Source organism: Sitodiplosis mosellana, unplaced genomic scaffold (genome assembly GCF_009176505.1).
Source record: "Sitodiplosis mosellana isolate CC-2019 unplaced genomic scaffold, AAFC_SMos_1.0 Smas_scaffold_6226, whole genome shotgun sequence".
NCBI lineage: Eukaryota > Metazoa > Arthropoda > Insecta > Diptera > Cecidomyiidae > Sitodiplosis > Sitodiplosis mosellana.
This window is the reverse complement of record NW_022601467.1, coordinates 9,855,328-9,876,979: the sequence shown is the minus strand read 5'-3', so window position 1 is coordinate 9,876,979 and position 21,652 is coordinate 9,855,328. Positions and strand designations below refer to the sequence as shown.

The 21,652-nt window shown below is 36.9% G+C and overlaps 2 protein-coding genes across 13 annotated transcripts; one reads left to right on the top strand and one right to left on the bottom strand.

Moving 5' to 3' along the window:
• The first annotated feature begins 866 nt into the window (after nt 1-866).
• On the top strand, nt 867-15,581 carry LOC129579210 (F-box/WD repeat-containing protein 7). 12 transcript variants are annotated; one of them, XM_055469046.1, is made up of 14 exons: nt 931-1,091; nt 1,178-1,694; nt 7,718-8,021; nt 8,256-8,598; nt 9,000-9,132; nt 10,228-10,577; nt 10,691-10,972; nt 11,071-11,866; nt 11,948-12,511; nt 13,192-14,050; nt 14,126-14,351; nt 14,459-14,669; nt 14,822-14,993; nt 15,097-15,581. In XM_055469046.1, the coding sequence occupies exons 4-14, from the start codon at nt 8,257-8,259 to the stop codon at nt 15,206-15,208; spliced, it is 4,047 nt and encodes a 1,348-aa protein (XP_055325021.1). In that variant the 5' UTR covers nt 931-1,091; nt 1,178-1,694; nt 7,718-8,021; nt 8,256; the 3' UTR covers nt 15,209-15,581. The 12 variants fall into 12 exon arrangements, with proteins under 12 accessions (XP_055325015.1, XP_055325023.1, XP_055325021.1 ...); XM_055469040.1 differs by lacking the exon at nt 7,718-8,021 and having other exon boundaries at nt 867-1,091; nt 1,178-1,610; nt 8,249-8,598; XM_055469048.1 differs by lacking the exon at nt 7,718-8,021 and having other exon boundaries at nt 894-1,091; nt 1,178-1,496.
• A 1,506-nt stretch (nt 15,582-17,087) lies between these two features.
• LOC129579221 (uncharacterized) lies at nt 17,088-19,630 on the bottom strand. Its single transcript, XM_055469075.1, has 3 exons — nt 19,116-19,630; nt 18,541-18,870; nt 17,088-18,460 (listed from the first exon to the last, which is right to left on the bottom strand). The coding sequence occupies exons 1-3, from the start codon at nt 19,188-19,190 to the stop codon at nt 17,678-17,680; spliced, it is 1,188 nt and encodes a 395-aa protein (XP_055325050.1). The 5' UTR covers nt 19,191-19,630; the 3' UTR covers nt 17,088-17,677.
• Nucleotides 19,631-21,652: the final 2,022 nt, after the last annotated feature.

The following is a 21,652-nucleotide window of genomic DNA, read 5'->3' as shown; positions in this document are numbered from 1 at the left end:
ATAGGTTTTCACGTTAAATATCGAGTGCACTGCATATATGATGCTTCAGCAACTCACGAATCGCCAAAGCAAGTGAAATGCTAAATCCACGAGTGTGCCGACAAGTCCGCTGCTTCATTGAGTATCTGTTAAGCCAATCTAATTGTTGCCATCAACTGACTGTATCCACCTGAACCAACGGGTGATGCTTCGTTGCCGGTTAAGAGGAAACAAAATTGTTATCCTGTCATAGAAATAAATCAGATTTATTCTTATCATTTTGTTAATGTGAAATAATATAGTAAAAGGACCAACTTTCAGTACTGAGAGTGTTTACATCAGATGAGTGATTCCGATTACATCTTTTGACCTAATATTGGTGAATATTAATTTAAAGGGAACTGCACTATTTTTGCCAATTGTTCAATGCAGCTGCATTGGTTTCAATTTTGGCATTTTTCATGCATTTAGTTGCAACGGTAAATTTAAGGTTATGGATGAAAATAAGCAAAGAACGAATTCCAGCAAATGCATGTCACACAATGTCTAATACAACAGGTAATCAAACTTTGCGCCAAAGCTGATATTGTTTTTCTATGGGGTAATATGTGCTATAACATTCTGCTATAAAGAATGTAGGCAAATCGAATTTCCATTATAAATTCCCATTTTTTGTATCAGATAATTTCAAAGGAAAAATGCTTAGTACAAATTGCATTAGTTTCTTATATGGACAATTTATTTAATGAAACCAAAAAAAAAATGCAATCGAGCTAAAATAATTTAATAATTCAAAATACGGTTCGTTGAGTGCACAGTGGCGCCAACATACACACATACAGATGTATCGGTATATAGTTTGACGGTTCGGTTGAAGGTTGATGATTGGTGTTGCCATGTGTTGCCGTTGCACTGGGCTTTGTTGTTTTCATAATGTGCTGCTGCTAATTTGTATTCGATGTGCTCAAGTTGGCAACGATCATTTCAAAATTTAAGCGTGCTTCAGTTGGCTGCTGAGAATTTGTGTCGTCGCGAAAATATGTTCACGATGGAATAAAACAACTCAGATACATCATTAATATATATTTTTATTTTAATTTTTTCCGTTCATTGTAAGTGCTCGATCAATTTCGTCGATTAATTGTTTCCGTAAATCTTGGGCTAAAATTCGTTTCGATCGGTTTTTTGTTTTTATCAGATTGTAGCGCGAGAGAAGAAAAGAAAGAAAGAAGAAAAAAAAAGGTTGTTCGTGTTCGCTAAACAAATAGATCAGAAGAAGTGTGAGGGAAAGAAAAAAAAAATAAATAAAGAGAAACAAATGGTTCAAAGTGTAAGGAAAAATTAAACAAACAAAAAAATTAAAAATTGTGAGCTGTTGTGTGTACGCGTGTGGAAACGAAAATTTCTTGGACGGAAAAAATGTGTGGTGTTCGATCAAATAAGTATTCGATTTGATTATCAGCCAAAGAAATTTTCAGTAATTCCGCGTTTCGGGAAACGAAAAGAAAATACACAAGGTATGCAACGTAGACTGTAACATTTTGAGTTGAATTAAGTCACAGAGTGTGAGAGACCGTACCGATTTAGGCAAAAACCTACGAAACTCGCTATGACGGATATGCAGCGATGTGGTAACTACGGAGAAAAATATTATAGAGCAAAAAAAAACAACAAATATACATATGTTCATACATGTATAATGATTTGAAAACAAGGTAGAATTTCGATTCAGAACAAATGTGATTTCAATCAAAGCGTTTTGTTGAGAAATCAAATGGAGTGCTAGAGCGAGAGAGATAGATAGACAGAGAGGGAAAGAAGTACAAAAGAAACCGAGATGGTTCCGGTCTGGGCTGTTACTTTGATGAATGAAAGAAGTTGGTAATTTCATGCATGAAGACGTGCGAGAGAAGAGAAGCAAAAAAAAACTCAAATCAAATGCAAAAATGCGTCTTATACACATCAAACACACACCATAACTACTGTATCTATGTTTGAGGATATTGCTCCGAAGGCGGATATTAATCAAATTCCACCTTTGCAAAAATAAAAAAAACAGTTTAAACTGTTCTCATCTCATCTCAGACTGTGAACAATAACAACGAGGTATTTTTACCCACAATTTGCAAGGAAATTCACAGAAAATATGTGAAATATATACGCGGCGCTTAAAGTTGTGAGAATTGATTGAGAAGTCAGGTTTAGATGTATGTGTTTGGAAAAGTTCATTCGTATCTTCTTATTGTGTTGAATTAATTGCATGTACCGCAGCTGTGCCTTGGAACGGTCAATATTGCAATGCTAAAGTGAAACACCAACAAGCGAGAAACAAAAAAAAACAACGTATATATAAACCGTGTGTATACCCACAGTGTTCAATTGCTCCGTTTTCAAGCGATATATTATTTCTTGTACCACGTTTTTGAGTCCTACATTTCGGACGAGTTTGACAAGAGCAATTACAGTGTGGCATCGACTATCAAAATGCACTGCCATTCGAATGAAATACAATCGGCAAGATCGACCAACCAGTCAGCCAACCAGCCAGCCAACCAAGCTAGCCAGTGAATTAATTGCTATTCACTTTTTTCGGTCGAAAATGGTCCAATTATTCTGGTTTTTATGAATTTTTTTTTCCTCTTTTCATTTTGGCTTACGTGCAACTTTTTTCCGTTTCATGAACACAATTAATGACAGTCGACAAAAATTTATGGGTCCCATAGCCTCTTGTTTACATTATGGTGTTCAGTGTACGTCTATCGGTCCTCTGCTATGCATCGTCATAGCAAGATCTATACCACAATTGACTTTGATATTTTCGTGTTGTTTTTTTTCGTGTGTTTCTTTCCTCGTTTCGTTGTTAAGAATCTGAATGGGAAATTGATTCATTCACATACACACAACGAACAACAGTGGCTAAAACATTCCCAAACAGTTTTCAAACTGAAAAAAAAAAACAATTTACGGTAAAAATTGGTAATTTTATTTGTATTAGGTGTTTGTTTCTTGTGTGAAATTGCCCGATATTCAAGGTTAATGAAACAAAAGCAACGCGCTGCGTTCATGAATAATAGTTTTCTGTTGTTTTCTCTCTCTCTCTTAAATGTAACAAAAACAATTTTTTTTTCAACTTTTCATTTTCACGTGGAGAAAAAAGTGTGTTTAGTATTTAGTTTGGCATTTGTGTGATTGTGAGTACTTAAATGAATCTCATTAAAACCGCATCGAATCAGTAGTAAGGAATTTTTTTTCGTTCAACTTCTCGCTGGTGTGAATAATGCTGGTGTTGATTAAAAATGGTTTTCTTATCAATGCCACCAAATCGCTCACACACAAAGTGTTCAGTTTTTAAAAATAGCATTCATCGCATGAAAAACTTTGAAAATAAGTCGTCATGATGTTTCATTAAACAACGATTAGTGCAGACTGACCAAACCCAGAGCTAATTTTACAAGACGCATTACTAATTTGCCAGTGTGCATAAATTTCACCGTGTCGGCAAATGCATAATTGCTAATGTGTCGTTTCAGCTGGTTTTCGTAGTTTATTTTGTTGTTGATGGCCTCACTCTCTCTCTCTCTCTTTCTCTGGTTTGTTTTCGTAAATAGATAACGTGGCTATGTTATATCTATACGGCTTAGTTTCAGAGATGCTAAATGAGTATTCTTCGCGATAAATACGTTCCGAAGGAAAATATCGTTTCGTTTAGGTTTCTAGTGAAATTTAATGGCTTTGTGCGTATCTCGTCTGAACATCATTATTGTGCGTCAATGCACATACATTCGGAACAAAAAATATTCCGGGTGTTTGTAGGGATATTTCGTGAGAGATTATTCTTCTTTCGTCGCATCATTTTGTCTGCCTTGCCTAACCCAACAACAACAACAGCAACAATTGGGCGAGCATCTTTTCGCATGTCGATTTCCATCATTTGTCTTTCGGTTTACCCCCAAAAGAAGAGAGACAAGAAAAATATTCGTGCACACACACACACACACACACAAACACACGCATTGGTAAATGGGATGACACACGGAACGATTCGTTTTTTTTGGGGTTATGTTGCTTTTTGCGTAACCATGACTGAAGATGCATTCCAATAAATACACATGGCATTGAATTTCGTTTGATGTATATTTTGCAAAATAAGCAGCAACAGCGTATGAAACATACTAGCTACTGCTGTTCTGAGTGTGTATACATTATATTCGAAGTGCAAAAATAAACGTACAATATTTATTTGTAAATAAATGTCGTTGTCGCTAGAATGCATTGCATACGTATTGCAGCAGTGATCGCTGAAAAGGCGAAACGACGACAAAAACAATAAAATGTGAAAGAACTAGAATAAGACGAGAGCTAACGATAGAGAGAGAGAGAGAGAGGGAGCGCGAAAATATTAAGTACACAATAAAGTTTGTTCATCTCAAGTTTGTAGTGTTAGTGTTTTATGCCCATATTCGAATGTAAGTGAATTTGTGCGCGTAGCAAACGAAATACAGGCACCGTTTCTTTCTTCTTCTTTTCCTTGTGTGTATTTCATATATTTTTTGTCATCCAATCCGTATAATGATACGTTATAATGTCCGCTGAAATTATGTGAAAATTCTGTTTTTGGTGTGCGGGTTTCGACGTCGTTGTCGTCATCGTCGATGAATAATATGATGCTGCAAAAATTGCCGTTTTAGTAATTATCGTCATTATCAAATTTTATGAAATTCCTGCATTTTTAATTCACAATGCCGATGGCCATAAACTTATTTCACACTAAACCGTTCCCGTTCGTTTGGGCTGCATCGAAATATTGTGTAAAAAAATTTGATTTTTTTTTCGTTTCTCTGAATGGATGTCAATGATTCCATAGGTTTTTTTTTTCTTTCCTCAGCTCTCTCTAGTTCCATTCCACGGTTGTACACAATTTTTTTTTGTGTTTCATTTTGCTGTTGTTGTTGTTGCATTCGATGCATCATCTCGCACCACCAATACACACTGCTGGTTTATTATGAGGAGAAAAGACGACGAGAAGAAAAAAACAGATCCGTGTAGAACAAAAACCGAATGCAGCCACTTTGGTTTGGCTTTAGCGGTGTTTGGTAAAGATCCTACACATGAAAGAGAGAAACTCACACAGGCAACGAAAAAAAAGAAGCATCTAAATTATTTCATACCATCCCATCCAGCATGAGAACCAAAAGAATGAGCAAACAAACGAATGAACGACATAAAAAAAAGGAACGATTTCAATGTTTCAGTGTCTAGGTATCGTGGTATGTGTGTGTGCGGTACGGTGTGTTTGTGTCTGCATGAGAATGTGTTAACGTTTTATGATGTCTCTCATGATGTTAATCATGTACAAAGACCGGACTACTACTACTATGGGAAAAAGTGCAATTGCCCATGATTGCATTTGTAACCTCCTCTCAATGCGAGCCACTGTCTGCCGTCCGCGTTCAGCTTCTCTTTTTCGACTGTTTTCTTCTGTTATTATGTGCCACATTCAAAATCCACAGATTTACTCTTATTACTGTATAGTAATTTGAATTCATTCATTCATTCGTTTCGCCGAAAAATGCATTTATGGCCCAATTCGGTTTACGCTTATCGAATGCGAAATACTGGCATTTTGTGAATCAAATTCTTCGGCATTTGGGATTGACTCCTTCGAAGGCTCCAATGCTCTCTAGGTTTACGTCTACCAAAAAAAAAAAAACAAAGCGCATTCGTTTCAAGCAGTTGATAAAACCTATTATTACTTACAAAAATTACTAACCAATCTATGAGGTATCCAATCATTTTATCTATTTACGAACCATTTAAATTGTATTGGGTCGCCTCTCAGTTTCGGGCACTTTTGATGAACGATGTGTGGTGGCAGCATGAAAGCAAGTGCGGCTCTGCATGTAGCCGATATACATTCATTTTGTGTTGTTTTTTTTTTTCTTCGTTGTATGGAATAACGAATAATTATGAACTTAAAATTGATATCAGATAAATCATATGATCTGTAGCATTATCATTTCCAAGAGTCAAAGAAATTAAAAAAAATGAAGGCAGTTTTTGGAATTATCCCACGATCATTACACTTTCCGCCTGAGAATGCGGACAAAATTCGATCTTCAATAAAATCAAAATAAGAGCGAAAGAGACAGAGAACGAGCATAAAAAATAAATCAACAACGAAATGTATATGTATATAAATATAAAAATGCTTCAGCATTATATTATTTTTTCTCTCTGTGCAACAAGCAGGTAAAATTGAAATCAAGGATGCCTCTTGCTTTGTACCGTTGCTGTTTGATGCTGCTGCTAATGCAGCAGCTTATTCTCTTGGTCGATTTCTTTTTATTTCGTTTTCGTCTTCTCATTGAACCAGAGAATGGGAATGGGAGAGAGAGAGAGAGAGAGAGAGAGAGAGAGAGAGAGAAGGAGCGCATGAAACACGAGAGACAGAATGATTTTCAGGATTTCGATTTTTGTGAACCAGTTTAGTTGAGTGATGAATTACGAAATAAAGAAGAATGAAAAATGGTGCCTTTATTCGTTGTTCACGATTGTCTCTAAACGAATTTCATGTACACGTTATATTTGATATTTACTCGTCGTCCGTCTCTCTCTCTCTCCGTGTGTTTGTGTATGTGTGCTGTGTGTCTTTGTGCTTTCGATCCGTTTGTTGTATGTGCACTGTATGTGCACATTTATTTTTGTTAAAATGCTTTTTACCCATAGTACAGAAAAAAAAGATGCGCATACCTTCTCGATATGTTCGATGCTACGGGACAATATCGCTGAACCGATAGTTTCTTTTCGTTTTTATTCCCTCTTAATTACGGTACGAAATAAAACGAAGGAGAGAGAGAGAGAGTGAGGAAAAGCCATGGGAATTTTTTGAAATGAAGAAGCAACGCTACCTTTCAACAATAACAATAACAGCCAAACAAATTTATCACCTCTACAGCGATAGATTTCCTTCGAGTCGAGCAATTGATTTGAAGTGTACGAATTATCGAATGGAAATACATGTTGTTCTCTCCCTTCGAGCCACACAAGAAACTGAAATAAAACGAAAATAAAATAGACAGGCAAACAGACAACGTAGACAGATACAATGTAATTATTGCAGCAGATATACCCTTTAAAATTCAATCATAAGGCAGCAAGTACGTTTCTGAAACGATTTCTTCTCTTTCTCTCTCTCTCTCTCTCTCTCTCTCTCTCTCTCATTTTTCTTTTGCCGAAAACCGGTCTTTTCCGGTCAATTGAAAAAATTTAAACAGCAAAATGCACTCTTCACAAATCAAAAATACAAAACGAATGGGAATAAAAACGACGGAGACAACTGAACACCAAAAAAGGAAACACGAAAATTGTTGACGAAGAAATCACATGAAACGAATGGCAAATTTCATTAAATTCAAACCCTTTTACCGAAACCAAGCAAGCAGGCGAGCAGCCATCCAACCAAATGCTCAAATGAATTTAAGTAGCACGGTTGACGTTTTTTCCTCTCTCTCTCTCTCTCTCTCTCTCTCTCCCTCTCTCTCTCTCTCTTTTGATTTTAAGTGAGCAACTGTAATATACTTACTTCATTGACAAATCCAACAAGTTTTTGTTGTTGTAGTTGTTGGTCCGCACCAAACGAATTGTACGAGTGCGCTCTACTTACAATTCCCATAATTCATTGTGATTTCTGGATGATGTTTCAAGGAGAGGCGCCAACTAACTGATTTGTGTTTTACAGTGACTTTGAAATGAGATTCTTGATTAAGTAGAGACACAACATGACAATGTGTGCTATTTGTGCTGTTTTCGCTTGTTTTGGGACACAGCAACCCTTTGAGTTTTGAATTTGACAAGTTGAAAACCACGGTGGAATTGTATACAACATTTCCCAAGCATGGAATCCATGTGATTTGGTGGTGATTTGTAACATATTGTCGGAAATGCAGTTGCTGTTTGCGGCATAGCGTTGCCTTGGCTTGTCTTCAAAATTCATAAGTGGCCATCGAACGCGCACAGACAAAGAAAAGGCAGTTGAATAGCGAGTGAGCCGAAATAATTTGCAACATGCAAATTGCTTCAATTACGTTGATTATTATTTAAGACATATTTCTTTTTTTTTCTCTTCGGTTGCATGAAACTGAACACAAAAGCAAGATGTTCACGAAAATATTTTCTCTATAGTTGTTGTTATTGTGTTTTTGTTTCTTCATTTCATTCACTGATTTCGTTTCTTTTTTCTTCTCTTTTGTTCCGAAATTTTTGCATTAAGTGTACAGAATGGCTGACAAGTGTACAGGATTTGTGAAAAAGCAACAAGAACCAAAAATAAACGATGGTGAACATAAATCAAGTGTTACTGATGATTCGACTGCGTCTACCGAAGTCAAAACTGCCATAAATGTAGATGATAAAAATGCACATAATGCAAAATCAATGTTAAGTAGTGTAGGAGCAGCTGAAATTGAATCGGCGAACGTAGCGCTTGCATCAAGAACAACTGCACACATACCATCCAACGATTCGAAAACAACAAAATTAACAACAACAGCAACAACAACCGCCACCGCCACCACCACCATCACCACAAACACACCAAACGATATAATCAGTTCGAAAACGGTACGTATAAAATGTATGACGGCGCTTTTTTAGCATTAAAGCAAAGCAAAGCAAAACCCAAAACCAACTACTCCGTAGGGCCTTGTGGCTTTAATTGAAGACGTTTCGATTGATACAAGTCATGCCAAATGGCCCAGATTAAATGTATAAAATTTTCAAATTTTTTCTTCTGCTTCCACACTTTTCCATTGTATTTTGTGCGACAACAGAGAAATTGTGTAGCGCATTGACATTTGGGTGAATCGAAACGTTTTTTTTTCTTCTCTGAGTTAAACCACAAGTGGGTGTCTGTTTCATGTCACTATTTTCGGGGACAAGTCGAAGAGTTTTATTTTTGCTGTTGTTGTGCAGAAAATGCAATTAATTCTTCTTCTGCCTCTTTTTTTTCTTATATCGTACAGATGAATGCTTTAGACGAAATCACAACATCGCCATCATCCTCGCAAGCTTCCGTGGTCGCTGATATTGTAATGACTGAAAGCGAATTGATGGAAATGAAAGAGTCAACAACAGCAGCCGGCATACAATCGACAGGTAAATGACATGAATAAGAGTACATTGCTTGTGTATGTTTGCATCTCCGTGAAGCCAGAGTAAATACCAAACAACTGACGTGTTCGACAATACATTATTTTTCGATTACCGAAACACTTTGGCCACACTAATGAATATTTGGAAATACATACATATGGGCAAAAACACAGACTGGAAGGTTACATTCGCACGATTTTTCAAAATATTCATGCTTATATCTCTTCTGTAAACCCAGAAACCACTTGAAGTATTATGCTAAGGCAAATCTAGACCACAAAAGGAACATTTCATACCAACAAACCTTTCCCATATCTCTCACACCTATAGAGATATAGCCGTTTTTTTGTTGGACTGGAAGGTTACAATTTTGGCGATATGTTTGGAGTTTATCTTGCATATATCTAAAATCCAGTTCCTCCAGCAGAGCATCCTTGTACTCCAAGGTTCTGTTCGCTGTCTGAAGGATCAAAGAAACGAACGAAACCATATTTACCCCATAAAAATCAATTCGGGTCGCTCTACGATCCAAAATATATGGACTGGAAGGTTACAGAAAAAAGACTGCCTCGTTACACAAAATTCCTCGGGCTAAATAAACCAAATATCAAATTCAAATTAGGCCAAAATAGCACGATTACATCGTAATCTAATAAATAAAATTGAATAATAGCAATGATAACGAAAATTATATATTTAAATTGACTTTTTGTTCGGTTGTGTATTTTCGCTCATTTTGACACAAAACGAGGCACAAGCACAACTACGTTGAAATGGGCCACTATAAACGCCTACATTCATATGAAAATGGTATTGGCCGATACTTTAGGATCACTTTTAAAGAAAAAAGACCACAGTACCACGATATTTGAATAAAAAAAAATTTCTAACCATTCCCGATTTTCGTGTTTTTGCTCATATATATATATACATTTTGCTGTGAAAATGGCAAAGTGGCATGACGGAGGACACACCATAAAATTATTTAATATTCATTTTGGTTGGCGTTGTTGTTGTTCATTTTCTGCGTTGCGCTTTACATTTTGGTTTCTTTATTTTAACCATGATTTTTGTTTGTTGTTGTTTCTTTCTCTATAGCGACAACGCCGATTCATAAGGGCATCGAAAGTGATTACTTGAATGAAAACGAGAATGAAGCCGACGAAATATCAGAAAATGGTGATAATTTTCTGTACGAGACCCGTGCAAATGCGGAAAAAGTTATGTATTTAAATTTAGAAACACCTGTTCTTGATGATAATAATGAATTTATGGAAGTCGATCAACGCCAATGTCACGGCGGTGTGCAACAATCACAACCGCACTACTGCAAAAGAGGCTTCCGCAAAATTTCTGAAAATGGAGCCAATTTTACGGTAACCAAACCGAAACGCTTGAGTGATGAATTCAATTCGGCCAACGATGATATTCGCAATAACCAACAGTTGGTAAGTACATGTTTGTCTGGGATGTTTGTTTGTGTGTGTACTGTTTGCATAATGCAAATGAGAAACGATTGCAATCCAATCAATTAAAACGTGTACTTTGCCTTTTATTTCAGCTGCCTGTGGTAAATACGATCGGTGAAAAGGTTTCCCAATCTGATTTGATGATCGGCGAGGGTTCACCAGATGATAACAGCAACAATGCCAGTGAAAGCGAAATAGTGAAGTTGAATCGATCGTCGGACATCATTGACGACGACACATCGACTAGCAGCCTAATTAATATTGCCAATAAACAGCCACCAATTCAAGAGCACATGGAAGACTCCTCATCGCCACATTCATCCATGTCACCGGCTGACGTTGCCATTTCCGACCAAAAACAACAAATGGAACACGTAAGTCGAGACGCAAAATTTTGCCAATTCAGAACAAAAGAAAAGCAACTGAAATCAATTTGAAAATAACGTTCGCAAATTTTTCTTCTTCTCCAAAGTTATCCGATGTTGTCGAAGAATTAACGAATCATGGCGATGAGCATCAACAGCGATCGGATCATTTTTTCGCAAATTCACAGCGCTTATTCGCAAGCTCGAACCAATTGTATACAAATAATGATGTGCAATCAATGGATGCTATTGAACGAAGAGATTTTATCAACGAACAAGAAGCTACGGCCAATTGTATATTGGGCAATAGCTCGTTGATCATCAATGGAACCAATGGAGATGAACCGAGACTGAATTTAGATTTGTTAGGGAATAGTTTTTCACAAAAAATGGAACAAATAGCCGCTTTGACTGAAGAGCAAACTACCAAACGTAATAACGCCGATAATGTGACTTCGACTGAAAATGGCGCCCAAAATGCAATCAGTGGCAATGATCAACTGATTACAACACCCACCACAAGTAGAACGAAACGATCTCGACTGCCTTTCCCTGGTGAGAAAAGCACATTGGCCAGAAGCCTAGAGAAATCGAGCGATTCGGATAAAGAATCGTCATCATTGGCGTGGGATGCATCGCATCGTGAATCACCCGACACGAATTCAACGACCATGCCAGACGCTTTGAACCATTCAGGCGGATGCAATTGTGAAACTGATGATGTTGACGGTCAACAAGAGTCCACGTCGAAATCGTCATGCTCGAACTGCAATAAGGAGCCGATCAACGAGCCTCGATTGGATGAAGACGCGAAAACTGACCTCGACGATGATGAGGATTTAGACGATGATGCTGGCGATCACGATGATATTGAGGAGAACGGTGAACCATCATCCACATCTCGTGAGTATTTTTCTACCCTTTTCTAATGTCCTTTCACTTCAAATGAACAATTTTTTTTAATCTTGCGATTCTGTTCCGCAGGAGCTAATGCAAGCCGCGCACGGTGTAATGGGAATAGTTCTTGTACTAGCACTTGTAAAAATAAGCATTCAAATTCCGATAATTCGAACCAAAATGCCGCCGCCGCCGCTGCTGCCGCAGATCTTCCGGCGAATGTATCTCCGTCGTACTATCGAGAGGCTGGAATCGTGCTCGAAGACGAAGACATCAAAGACTACGAAAATGAGACTATCGATAAGAATTTCCGTCTAATGATGGGCCTGGAGCCAGAGAATCCGTATGCCGATTGGTCGTGCGAAGTGAATTCGGACGGCGAAGAAGTGTGTACATGTCGTGATTTTACCGATAACGAAACGACCGCAAACAGCGAAGACGAACTTCCAAGTCGGGACGTTGATTTGTCGTGTTATTCAATTTCCGCCGATGTTCTGAATAGTAATGGCAATTCGTCAACGGACACACCGACATCGCGTAATCATCGCAAGAGGAAATTAACCGAAAATCGCACCTCAATATTCAGCGACACAACGAGTGGCTGCAGCGATGCAAATAGTAACGATAGAAAACGCCTTGCACTCGATGAAAGTAAGTCGTTGACACTTTTCTTTTTGGTCAATTTTGAGCCAAACACTGTAATTTCAATGGGATTAGAATTTAATCCATTGGGATTTTTTAGCTAAAAGATCCAAAAGGATTAATATTTAATCCCAGCTATATGAAAAAAATCCTTGCGTCAAAACATTATTATTTAAACGAAATATTTCAGAAATTCAAATTGTCGAATTTGTTTTCAATGTGTAGCATTGTAAATGTTCAAGCGGCTATTGCAAAGTGATATACTAACACACGCAAACGCACTGTCATCAGTTCTGTGCAGAAATCACAATACAAACAGAGGCTAGCCACTGTATGTGAATGGTCGTGTATACTATTCGTTTGTATTGTGATTTCTGCACAGAACTGATGACAGTGCGTGTGCGTGTGCGTGTGCGTGTGCGTGTGTTAGTATATCACTTTGCAATAGCCGCTTGAACATTTACAATGCTACACATTGAAAACAAATTCGACGATTTGAATTTCTGAAATATTTCGTTTCAATAATAATGTTTTGACGCATGGATTTTTTTCATATAGCTGGGATTAAATATAAATCCTTTTGGATTTTTTAGCTAAAAAATCCCAATGGATTAAATTCTAATCCCATTGGAATAACAGTGAAGTCTTGAGCCGATATTCAATAACATAATTTCGAATGTCTATTTCAGCGGGCGTGTCGCATAAATTAAATTCCAGCTCGAGTGGTAGTCAACCCAGTACCCCAACTAGTTCATCAACAAATATTAGCCTACGAACACCACGATCGGTGATTCCGACGCGAGACAATCCACCGCCCGAGTTGTCCGATTGGTTGAATCAATTCAAGCAATGGTCACACGTTGAACGTTTAGTAGCCGTCGATCGGCTAATTGAGCATTGTGAACCGACCCAAGTGCGGCACATGATGAAGGTCATCGAACCGCAATTCCAACGAGACTTTATATCGTTACTGCCCGAAGAGCTTGCACTTCAAGTTCTATCGTATTTAGCACCAAAAGATCTGCTTCGAGCCGCTCAAACTTGCAAAAGTTGGCGTGCACTCTGTGATGACAATTTGCTATGGAAAGAGAAATGTAAACAGTTGAATATTTCCATTGAATCGTCAAAGGATCGCCCGAAACGTGGCCGAATTGGTAATATGCCGCCAATATCGTCACCGTGGAAGGCAGCTTACATGCGACAACATATCATTGAAATGAATTGGCGTTCGCGCCCAATACGTGAGCCAAAAATTCTCAAAGGTCACGATGATCATGTCATCACATGTCTACAGTTCTGTGGCAATCGCATCGTTTCCGGTTCCGATGACAATACGCTAAAAGTGTGGTCGGCCGTCACCGGAAAATGTTTACGCACTTTAGTCGGACACACAGGTGGCGTTTGGTCTTCACAAATGTCAGCCAATATCATAATCTCGGGTAGCACAGATCGAACACTGAAAGTTTGGAACGCTGACAATGGCTATTGTATCCATACACTCACCGGGCACACGTCCACCGTTCGATGCATGCATTTACATGAGAAAAAGTAAGTGAACGCCGAACAATTCTTCTTCTCTAGCTAGATTTTCCCAACTAAATTTCTTTTAAATCTCTGACATAGGGTTGTAAGCGGATCACGGGATGCGACGCTACGCGTTTGGGATATAGTACAAGGCAAATGTTTGCACACACTGGTAGGCCATTTGGCAGCTGTTCGATGTGTACAGTATGACGGGAAACTTGTGGTTTCTGGTGCTTATGATTACATGGTTAAGGTTTGGAATCCAGAGACAGAGGAATGTTTGCACACACTTCAAGGACACACAAACCGTGTCTACTCATTACAGGTAATTTTCGCAATCAACAATTTTCGCTTCAATCCCTTCTTTGGTTGCGCTAAAACAGATGCAGAACAAAATAATTGAAACATTTTTCTGTTTTTACTCATTTTTAGTTTGATGGCGTACACGTTGTATCCGGCTCACTTGATACGTCAATCCGCGTTTGGGATGCAATTACAGGAACCTGCAAACACACTCTAATGGGTCATCAAAGTCTTACGTCTGGCATGGAATTGCGGCAAAATATTTTAGTATCTGGAAATGCTGATTCCACCGTCAAAGTTTGGGATACAACCAATGGCCAATGCTTACAAACATTATCGGGTAAATAGAGTTGTTATTAAAATGTAGCTCAATACAAAGTTCAATACAAAGTATTTGATATTGGTTCTTTGGCTTCTTCGTCGAGCGTACAGCGAGAGAAAGTTACCACAATGCAAAACTAATCCGTTTGTTATTTTTGTGTTATCCATTAGGTCCAAACAAACATCAATCGGCTGTTACATGCTTGCAATTCAATTCTCGATTCGTCATTACGTCATCGGACGATGGTACGGTGAAGCTATGGGATGTTCGCACCGGCGAATTCATTCGTAACTTAGTCACATTAGAATCGGGCGGTTCCGGTGGTGTCGTTTGGCGAATACGGTAAATATCAATTTGAAAATAAATCCTAATCTCTGATTGAATTCAATCCTTGAAATGACCATAACTAACGAATTGATTTCCATTCTTTCATTTCTATTCACAGGTCAAATGACACCAAATTAATATGCGCTGTTGGATCCCGAAACGGCACAGAAGAAACTAAATTGATGGTATTGGACTTTGATGTTGAAGGTGCCTGTTTGAAATGCTCATAAACTTAAGTGCGTTCGTCAGAATCAATCTCGACGGAAATCACAATTACAAAAAACACACACAAAAATGCAAATAGACAGAAAAAAACCGGAAAAAAAACAATAATAGATAAAACCAATTACAAAAGTGAACAATTTTATCAATGAAACACAAATGAGCATAAAAACCAGATAACGAGCAAAAAGAAAAATGAATTATATTGTATTTTGTTCTTTTAATCAATTACAAAATGCAACTGTCAATCAGATATAATGTGATGTGTTAATTTGAGCATTCAATACTGGTTTATTGCACGGCGAACAAGATGATTAGAAACCAATTAAAATGAAATAAATAACAAATTATTAGCATAGTATGAAGCCATACGCACTCAAAGATCTGCAAATTTTCCAATTTGAACAAAAAAAAAACAAAAAAAACAAGTATTGGCAATTATTTTGGTCGTAGGTAGTTGAAACAATTAAATGTATAAGACGTATGACAAACAAGCTACAGAGCGAGAGAGGGGGAGAGGAAGACCAAAAAGGGCGAAAGAATACAGAAAACGCAGAATTATTCGTTTTATTGTTGGACGGAAACCTTTGATATAAATTGAACAACAACAACAACAAAATTGCAACATCAATAAATGAGCAAATTAAACATATATCATTAGTACGTTTATCCTACTGTCAATAATCAATCAATCAAGCGAGCGCAAGCTAAGAAATTCATTCCAGACGCAAATTACGCCATTTTATGCAACCTCCGCATATGTAATGAACCAACCAAACAGCAGCCGTTTCCATTTTGGTGTGTGTGCTTATTTTTTTAATTTTCAAGTTAATTTGTTTTATTTCGAGAATGTTCAACGACAAATTGTGAAAGAAAAAAAGGGATAGAGAAAAACAGTTTGAGATATTCACACCTTGTTCAAATTATATTATGATTGAATGCAATTTATATTGAGTATACCGTGCATTTTGTCCTTTCAGTTGACTCATTCTAATACTAGACATTTTGCGTATGTGTTTTCTGTTTGAACGAATACGTTTTTATTTTGTTGATAAAAAAAAAGAAGAGATCGATGAGGAAGGCGAAGAAGAAATTTATTGTGTACAATTTATTGTTGAAAATTTTGTTTTGGAATGACGTTTTTTTTCTGTTCCATTTTTTTTTTATATGCGAAAACCATAGAAATTCATGAATGCTCCATCAAAATCGATATGATGCAGCTCTGTATAGAAATTGGCAAAAGCAAAAAAAAAACTGTCAACTAAAAATAAGGAAGTATTTTACACCGAAAATTATTGTATTGATTTTGACTGAAAACAGAAAGTGTATAATTGGTTTACATCACTACTTTTAATGCTTTTTATTACCATTAACATGAACGAAATGAGAATTTTTCTCCGGCGAACAACAAATTTATATTTTTTATCAATTTAATGCCACAAACATAGAGTGTTTGTCAACAAAACACACACACACACACACACACCCACACACATTGTCACATCATCAGTCATTGTTCCGTCGCTTCCTTATTTTTCATTTGATTTTTACATACTCTCTGAGTTGGTATAGTTTTTAATTTTCGAAAAACAATTTTTTTAGTTTAGTTATTTTTTTTATTTGGTTTTTCCTCTGAATTTTTGGCTCTACTTTTAGAAAGCGATTTCTTTCCTTTTCGTTTTCAACTATTTTTCCCCATTTATTTTTTTACATTTCTTTTGAAAAACCTGTTTTTTTAGCCAAATTTTAAGTTTGTTCTACTTTCAAACACAGAATTTAAACAATCGTTGAACTAATTGGAATAATGGAGAGAACGGGAGAGAGAGAGAGAGAGAGTAAAACAAGAGAATTGAAAGAAGAAGAAGAAAATTGTTATAATTACTCTTTTTAGGTTAAAAGAAAATTTGTAATAAATTAGGTTGGACTAAATTTAGCTGTAATAGGTAAACAATTTTATACTCAATTTTAGTTATTTGGTTCTTACTTTCTCGCAACAATAATTTTAACGAAATAAAAATAGAAACAAAAATTTGAAATTACCTACGTGTTTATTATTCAGTGTGCTGGAAATTAAGGTGATGCAATCGAAATGAGTTGGTCATGTGCATAAGAACGTAATGATAATTTATACATATTCCGTACCTTTTATTGCCATACATTTTTGTGTTGCATTTTATGCAATCAGCAGACGTCGACGACGACGATCACCCCTACTATTTCCTCTCGATTCAAATGAAACTATTACCATTTTATGTGTTTTATTCAATTTTAGTTTAATTTTGAAAGTTTTGAAAATGAGACTTAGTTCATAATAAAAGTGCTGGTGGGATGCGTATAACCTAAATACATTGTGATCAAAATGTATTATGAAATTTTCAATCTTGATTTGGACATCGTTACAAATTAGAATTTTTTGAATATATTTTATGAATTACCGGCCCTCCATCCAAATCAAATCGATCGTTCGATCATGCATCTTAATGTTTATTCAATATTTCAAATAATTTTTGTCGATTTTTGATGCTGTCGGTTTTGACTAAGAGCCGTTTTTCACGCGAATCATCGCCCGTTGATGGAAAAAGCTTTTGCAATTGCTTTATACTGTCAACAACTTCATCGGCTCCAACTAGATCGGCATTTTTGCTACCGTCCTCGATTAGATCGGGTATGATACGTGTATTGCTATCATATTTATTGGTGGTGTATTCGTTTACGGATCCGGTTACGGTGTAATCGGTTGTGTATTCAGAGTTATCATTAATTGTGGTTGTCGTTGTTGTTGTCGTTGGCAAATTGAACGCTTTTCTCGTGGTCAAATCGAAAAATTGTGCTATATTCACCGGTGAAAATGTTGTTGATGGGATAAATTCATTGACTGTTGTACTCGGTTCACTTCTATCAATGCTGAACTCCCGGAAATTGGTCGTTTGTGCGATTCTTTCCATATTGGCGGCACTGCTGTATGGGCTGGCAGTTGTTCGCCGAGCAATCTGATTACGAATCGCGGTTTGAGCAGCGTATCGATTTGGATTGTTAATCAATGGAACGGTGAATCGTTGATTTTGCTCTTTATTTTGGAATGTATTGAGCCGATCACCGGAGCTTGATTTGTTATTTTCAATGGGTGTCAACTCATTGGTTGTCACTTCATCGGTAGTGGTTTCTTCTTTTAAACCCAAAATGCGATTCAATTCATAGAATCTCTCCGAATCGGTGCAATCGAAATTCATTTCATCAGTTCGTACGCATGTGAATGCTTCCTAAAAATAGAGATTCCGATAAAATGGTGTAAATAGTCACAAGTTGGATCATTTTAATTTTCGGACATTGAAAACTTTACTTGATTGAAAGTGGTCTCCTCTGGACAAATGAAGCTCCATCGAAATTGTCTCTCTTGGCCATCGGGATAGGTGACTGGCAAGCAAACATGGAAAATCTGACAATCATTCTCTACATCCGCATAATATCCATAAGAACGACCGCGGCACGAAAAATTATCAGTTATATCACTGCGAATAGACGTTGCATTGCTTGGAAGTGTTAAGCGTGACAAACGATTAACCACCGTGCTGACTTCCTCCGATTCGAATGGTTCGGCGGTGGTTGTGGTTGTGGTTGTGGCTTTTGTGGTTGTAAACGGGACACGTTCCTGAATCGTAATTGGTCGTCTCTTCGAGGGGAGTAGAAAGCGAATTTCAAATCAATTAATCTATCATAATAATAATAATGTTGAATCACTTAGATTTGGGTCTAAATGCTCAGTAGCCGCTTTTTGCTTTGGAAATGATCAAAATTATTCAGGAGTCACGCACTTTTTGAAAAACAAATTAATCATTCATCGAAAACGCACTGTTTGTGACTCACACTAAAATTTCTGATCGGAAATGAATAAATTAAAAATGGAACAAAACTAACCCGGACAACAACGGCTGCATTGATGCAATCATTCACAACAATTGACACGATCAAAGTAATCCAAAGCGGAAGCATTTTCTTTTCAAATAATCCAACTTTTTTTTTATCAATTAAATTAATTTCAAGTTATTCTAATAGAACACAACTGATTTGCTTTTCGGTTTTTTTTTTCTGCTCAGCCGATTGGGTATAATGGTGAAAACAAATGTTTATAAATGAAGTGATTGAACTGTTTGGCGTGGCACTGCGATGTTCAAAGAACAAAGACTTGTCGAAAAATGAGCGCATTTCGATGGTGGCACAAATTATTTATATTCGTCGACGCGCGACAACGTTCTAATGAAAACCCGTTAGTTCTTGGCCCTAAAGCGGTAGACAATTGTAAGTATGAATTTGTGATTTGCTTGAACGTATTTAATTCACTTAAATAATAATAATATGTAGGTACATCGTTGGTACATTATATCGCAATTTATGCCAAAGAAATTACGTATGATAAATATTCATGACTGTGGCTCATTCAATTGAACGGCGTTTTGAACAATTCAACGGACTGAAGTCGAAAAAAAGAGTTGAAGAGCAAAGAAGAGAGAGAAAAAAAAACGTACAACAACAACAACAACAACAACAACAACAACAACTGTATGCATACATAACACAAACGGTGAAAGAACATGTGGTGTTCGATGTTAGTTGTGTATTATGGGCTTGTTGATTTGATGGGAATGATTCATTCGGCTAAACAATTTCAAGAAGAAGACGGAGCAGAATTCTTAATTAATCCCATGCATTCGTAGAAAACGAAGAGAGAACTACAGAAAAAGACGAAAACTGGCCAACATTTTTCGTCCACAAGACAAAGCTATCTATCATGTTGCGATATTTTATTTTCTCGTTCTGGTTCTATGTGAAATCAAATATGTGCATGAATGAGACTTGCACAAAAACTATATATTGCAAATGCGAAGAAATGCGCGGTGTTCAGTAGAACGCACGAACACGAACGCGAACCAAACCAAATCGGTCACGATCACATTTTGCCTAAAAATGACGCATTGCAATATGTTTAACGCGGAAGATACGACGAGATATGCGATCACGAACGCGCACAAATACGTGCCATCTTATTAATTTCCAATGCGATTGTCGTTTATGCTTTTCGAATTTAATGTGACATTACCATCAAAGAGCGTACGAAATATAGGCCATTGTTAGTCATTGCGTTGCGCTGTGAAAAGATAGATATGTATGTGTGTGTGTATGTGCGCAACTTGAGTTCCATGCTCTATGTGAAGTGGCTTCAAAGAGCCGGCCTCAACTTTTCTCGCTTCACTTTATGTTGCAATAATTCATTGGGTCTTTTATTTTTGTTGGAAATCTCAGGCATTTTCAAACATTTGTACAATTTTATTGACATAACGGAAAAATGCTATTTTTATTGGACAATCTAGCTAGCCTAGCTTGCTGGTGGAATAAGAACGAAAATGAAACGACGAAACAAATAAACGAAAAAAGAACAACAACAGCCGAGAAAATTAACACAAATTACGATCTCTAATTCCAAATGCCGTGCATTTCATTATGTTCGACATTTTCAATCACATCGGGCCAGAGCCCCGTTGCTGTTGTGTTCCAGTTGATGACACGAACGATACACAATACATTTCGAAACAATTGATGGTCAGGCGTATCACGTTCAAGACCATATATGTATATAAATCAATTGCGAAAACTGTCAGTTCATTTAAAATCTAATGAGAAACAGTTTTTTTTTCACTCTCCCAATTGGATTGCGGTGTGAAATTTTTGTGTGTGAGCGCTTCGTTCGGTTTTTAATCAAATATATATTGGTATCAGTAAATTCGTCGAAATTCTTTTTCTTCTACTCTTGTCCATTTTCGTTGTGAAAATCAATTTGATTATAACAATTGGAATAAGTATGTGGAAATACTTGATTGAGATTGTGTGAATGATGCAGCAGAGCAAAATATAGAAAAAGTCATTTCGGTCATAGTAATCGGGAGATGTGAGAGAGACGTGTTTCGACATGTTTCACCATCATACAATAATAAAAGTGCAACAACACTCGATCCAACTCGATGATTATCTGCGAATGCACTGGCAGTATCATTTCCGTTGTTTTTCCATATTTTTCCACATTGAACACGGACAGGGGATCTTTGAGAAGAATAAAGAGAAAATTTAATAGTTTTACATTCAACCCGAAAATTGTGTGAGTCGTATTGTATGAATACAGAAAGCGTTTGAGCTGTGCTTTGTTTTGGCCCCCTTCAAAAAATGAAGTGCATCCACACGCAGGAATACATGAACTGAAACTCCAGCGCCCAAAATGAAGAAAGTTCAATGCATGTTTTCATTACATATCGTACAATGGTAAATTGCATAAATAGTTCCGTAGTGAGAGCATCTTTTGAATTTGATGAAGACAAGAAAACACCACTGGATATTGTTACCAACATTTAAGCATATATACTCACTTTTCTAATTCACTTGCCACCATAAAAGACTTGCATGCG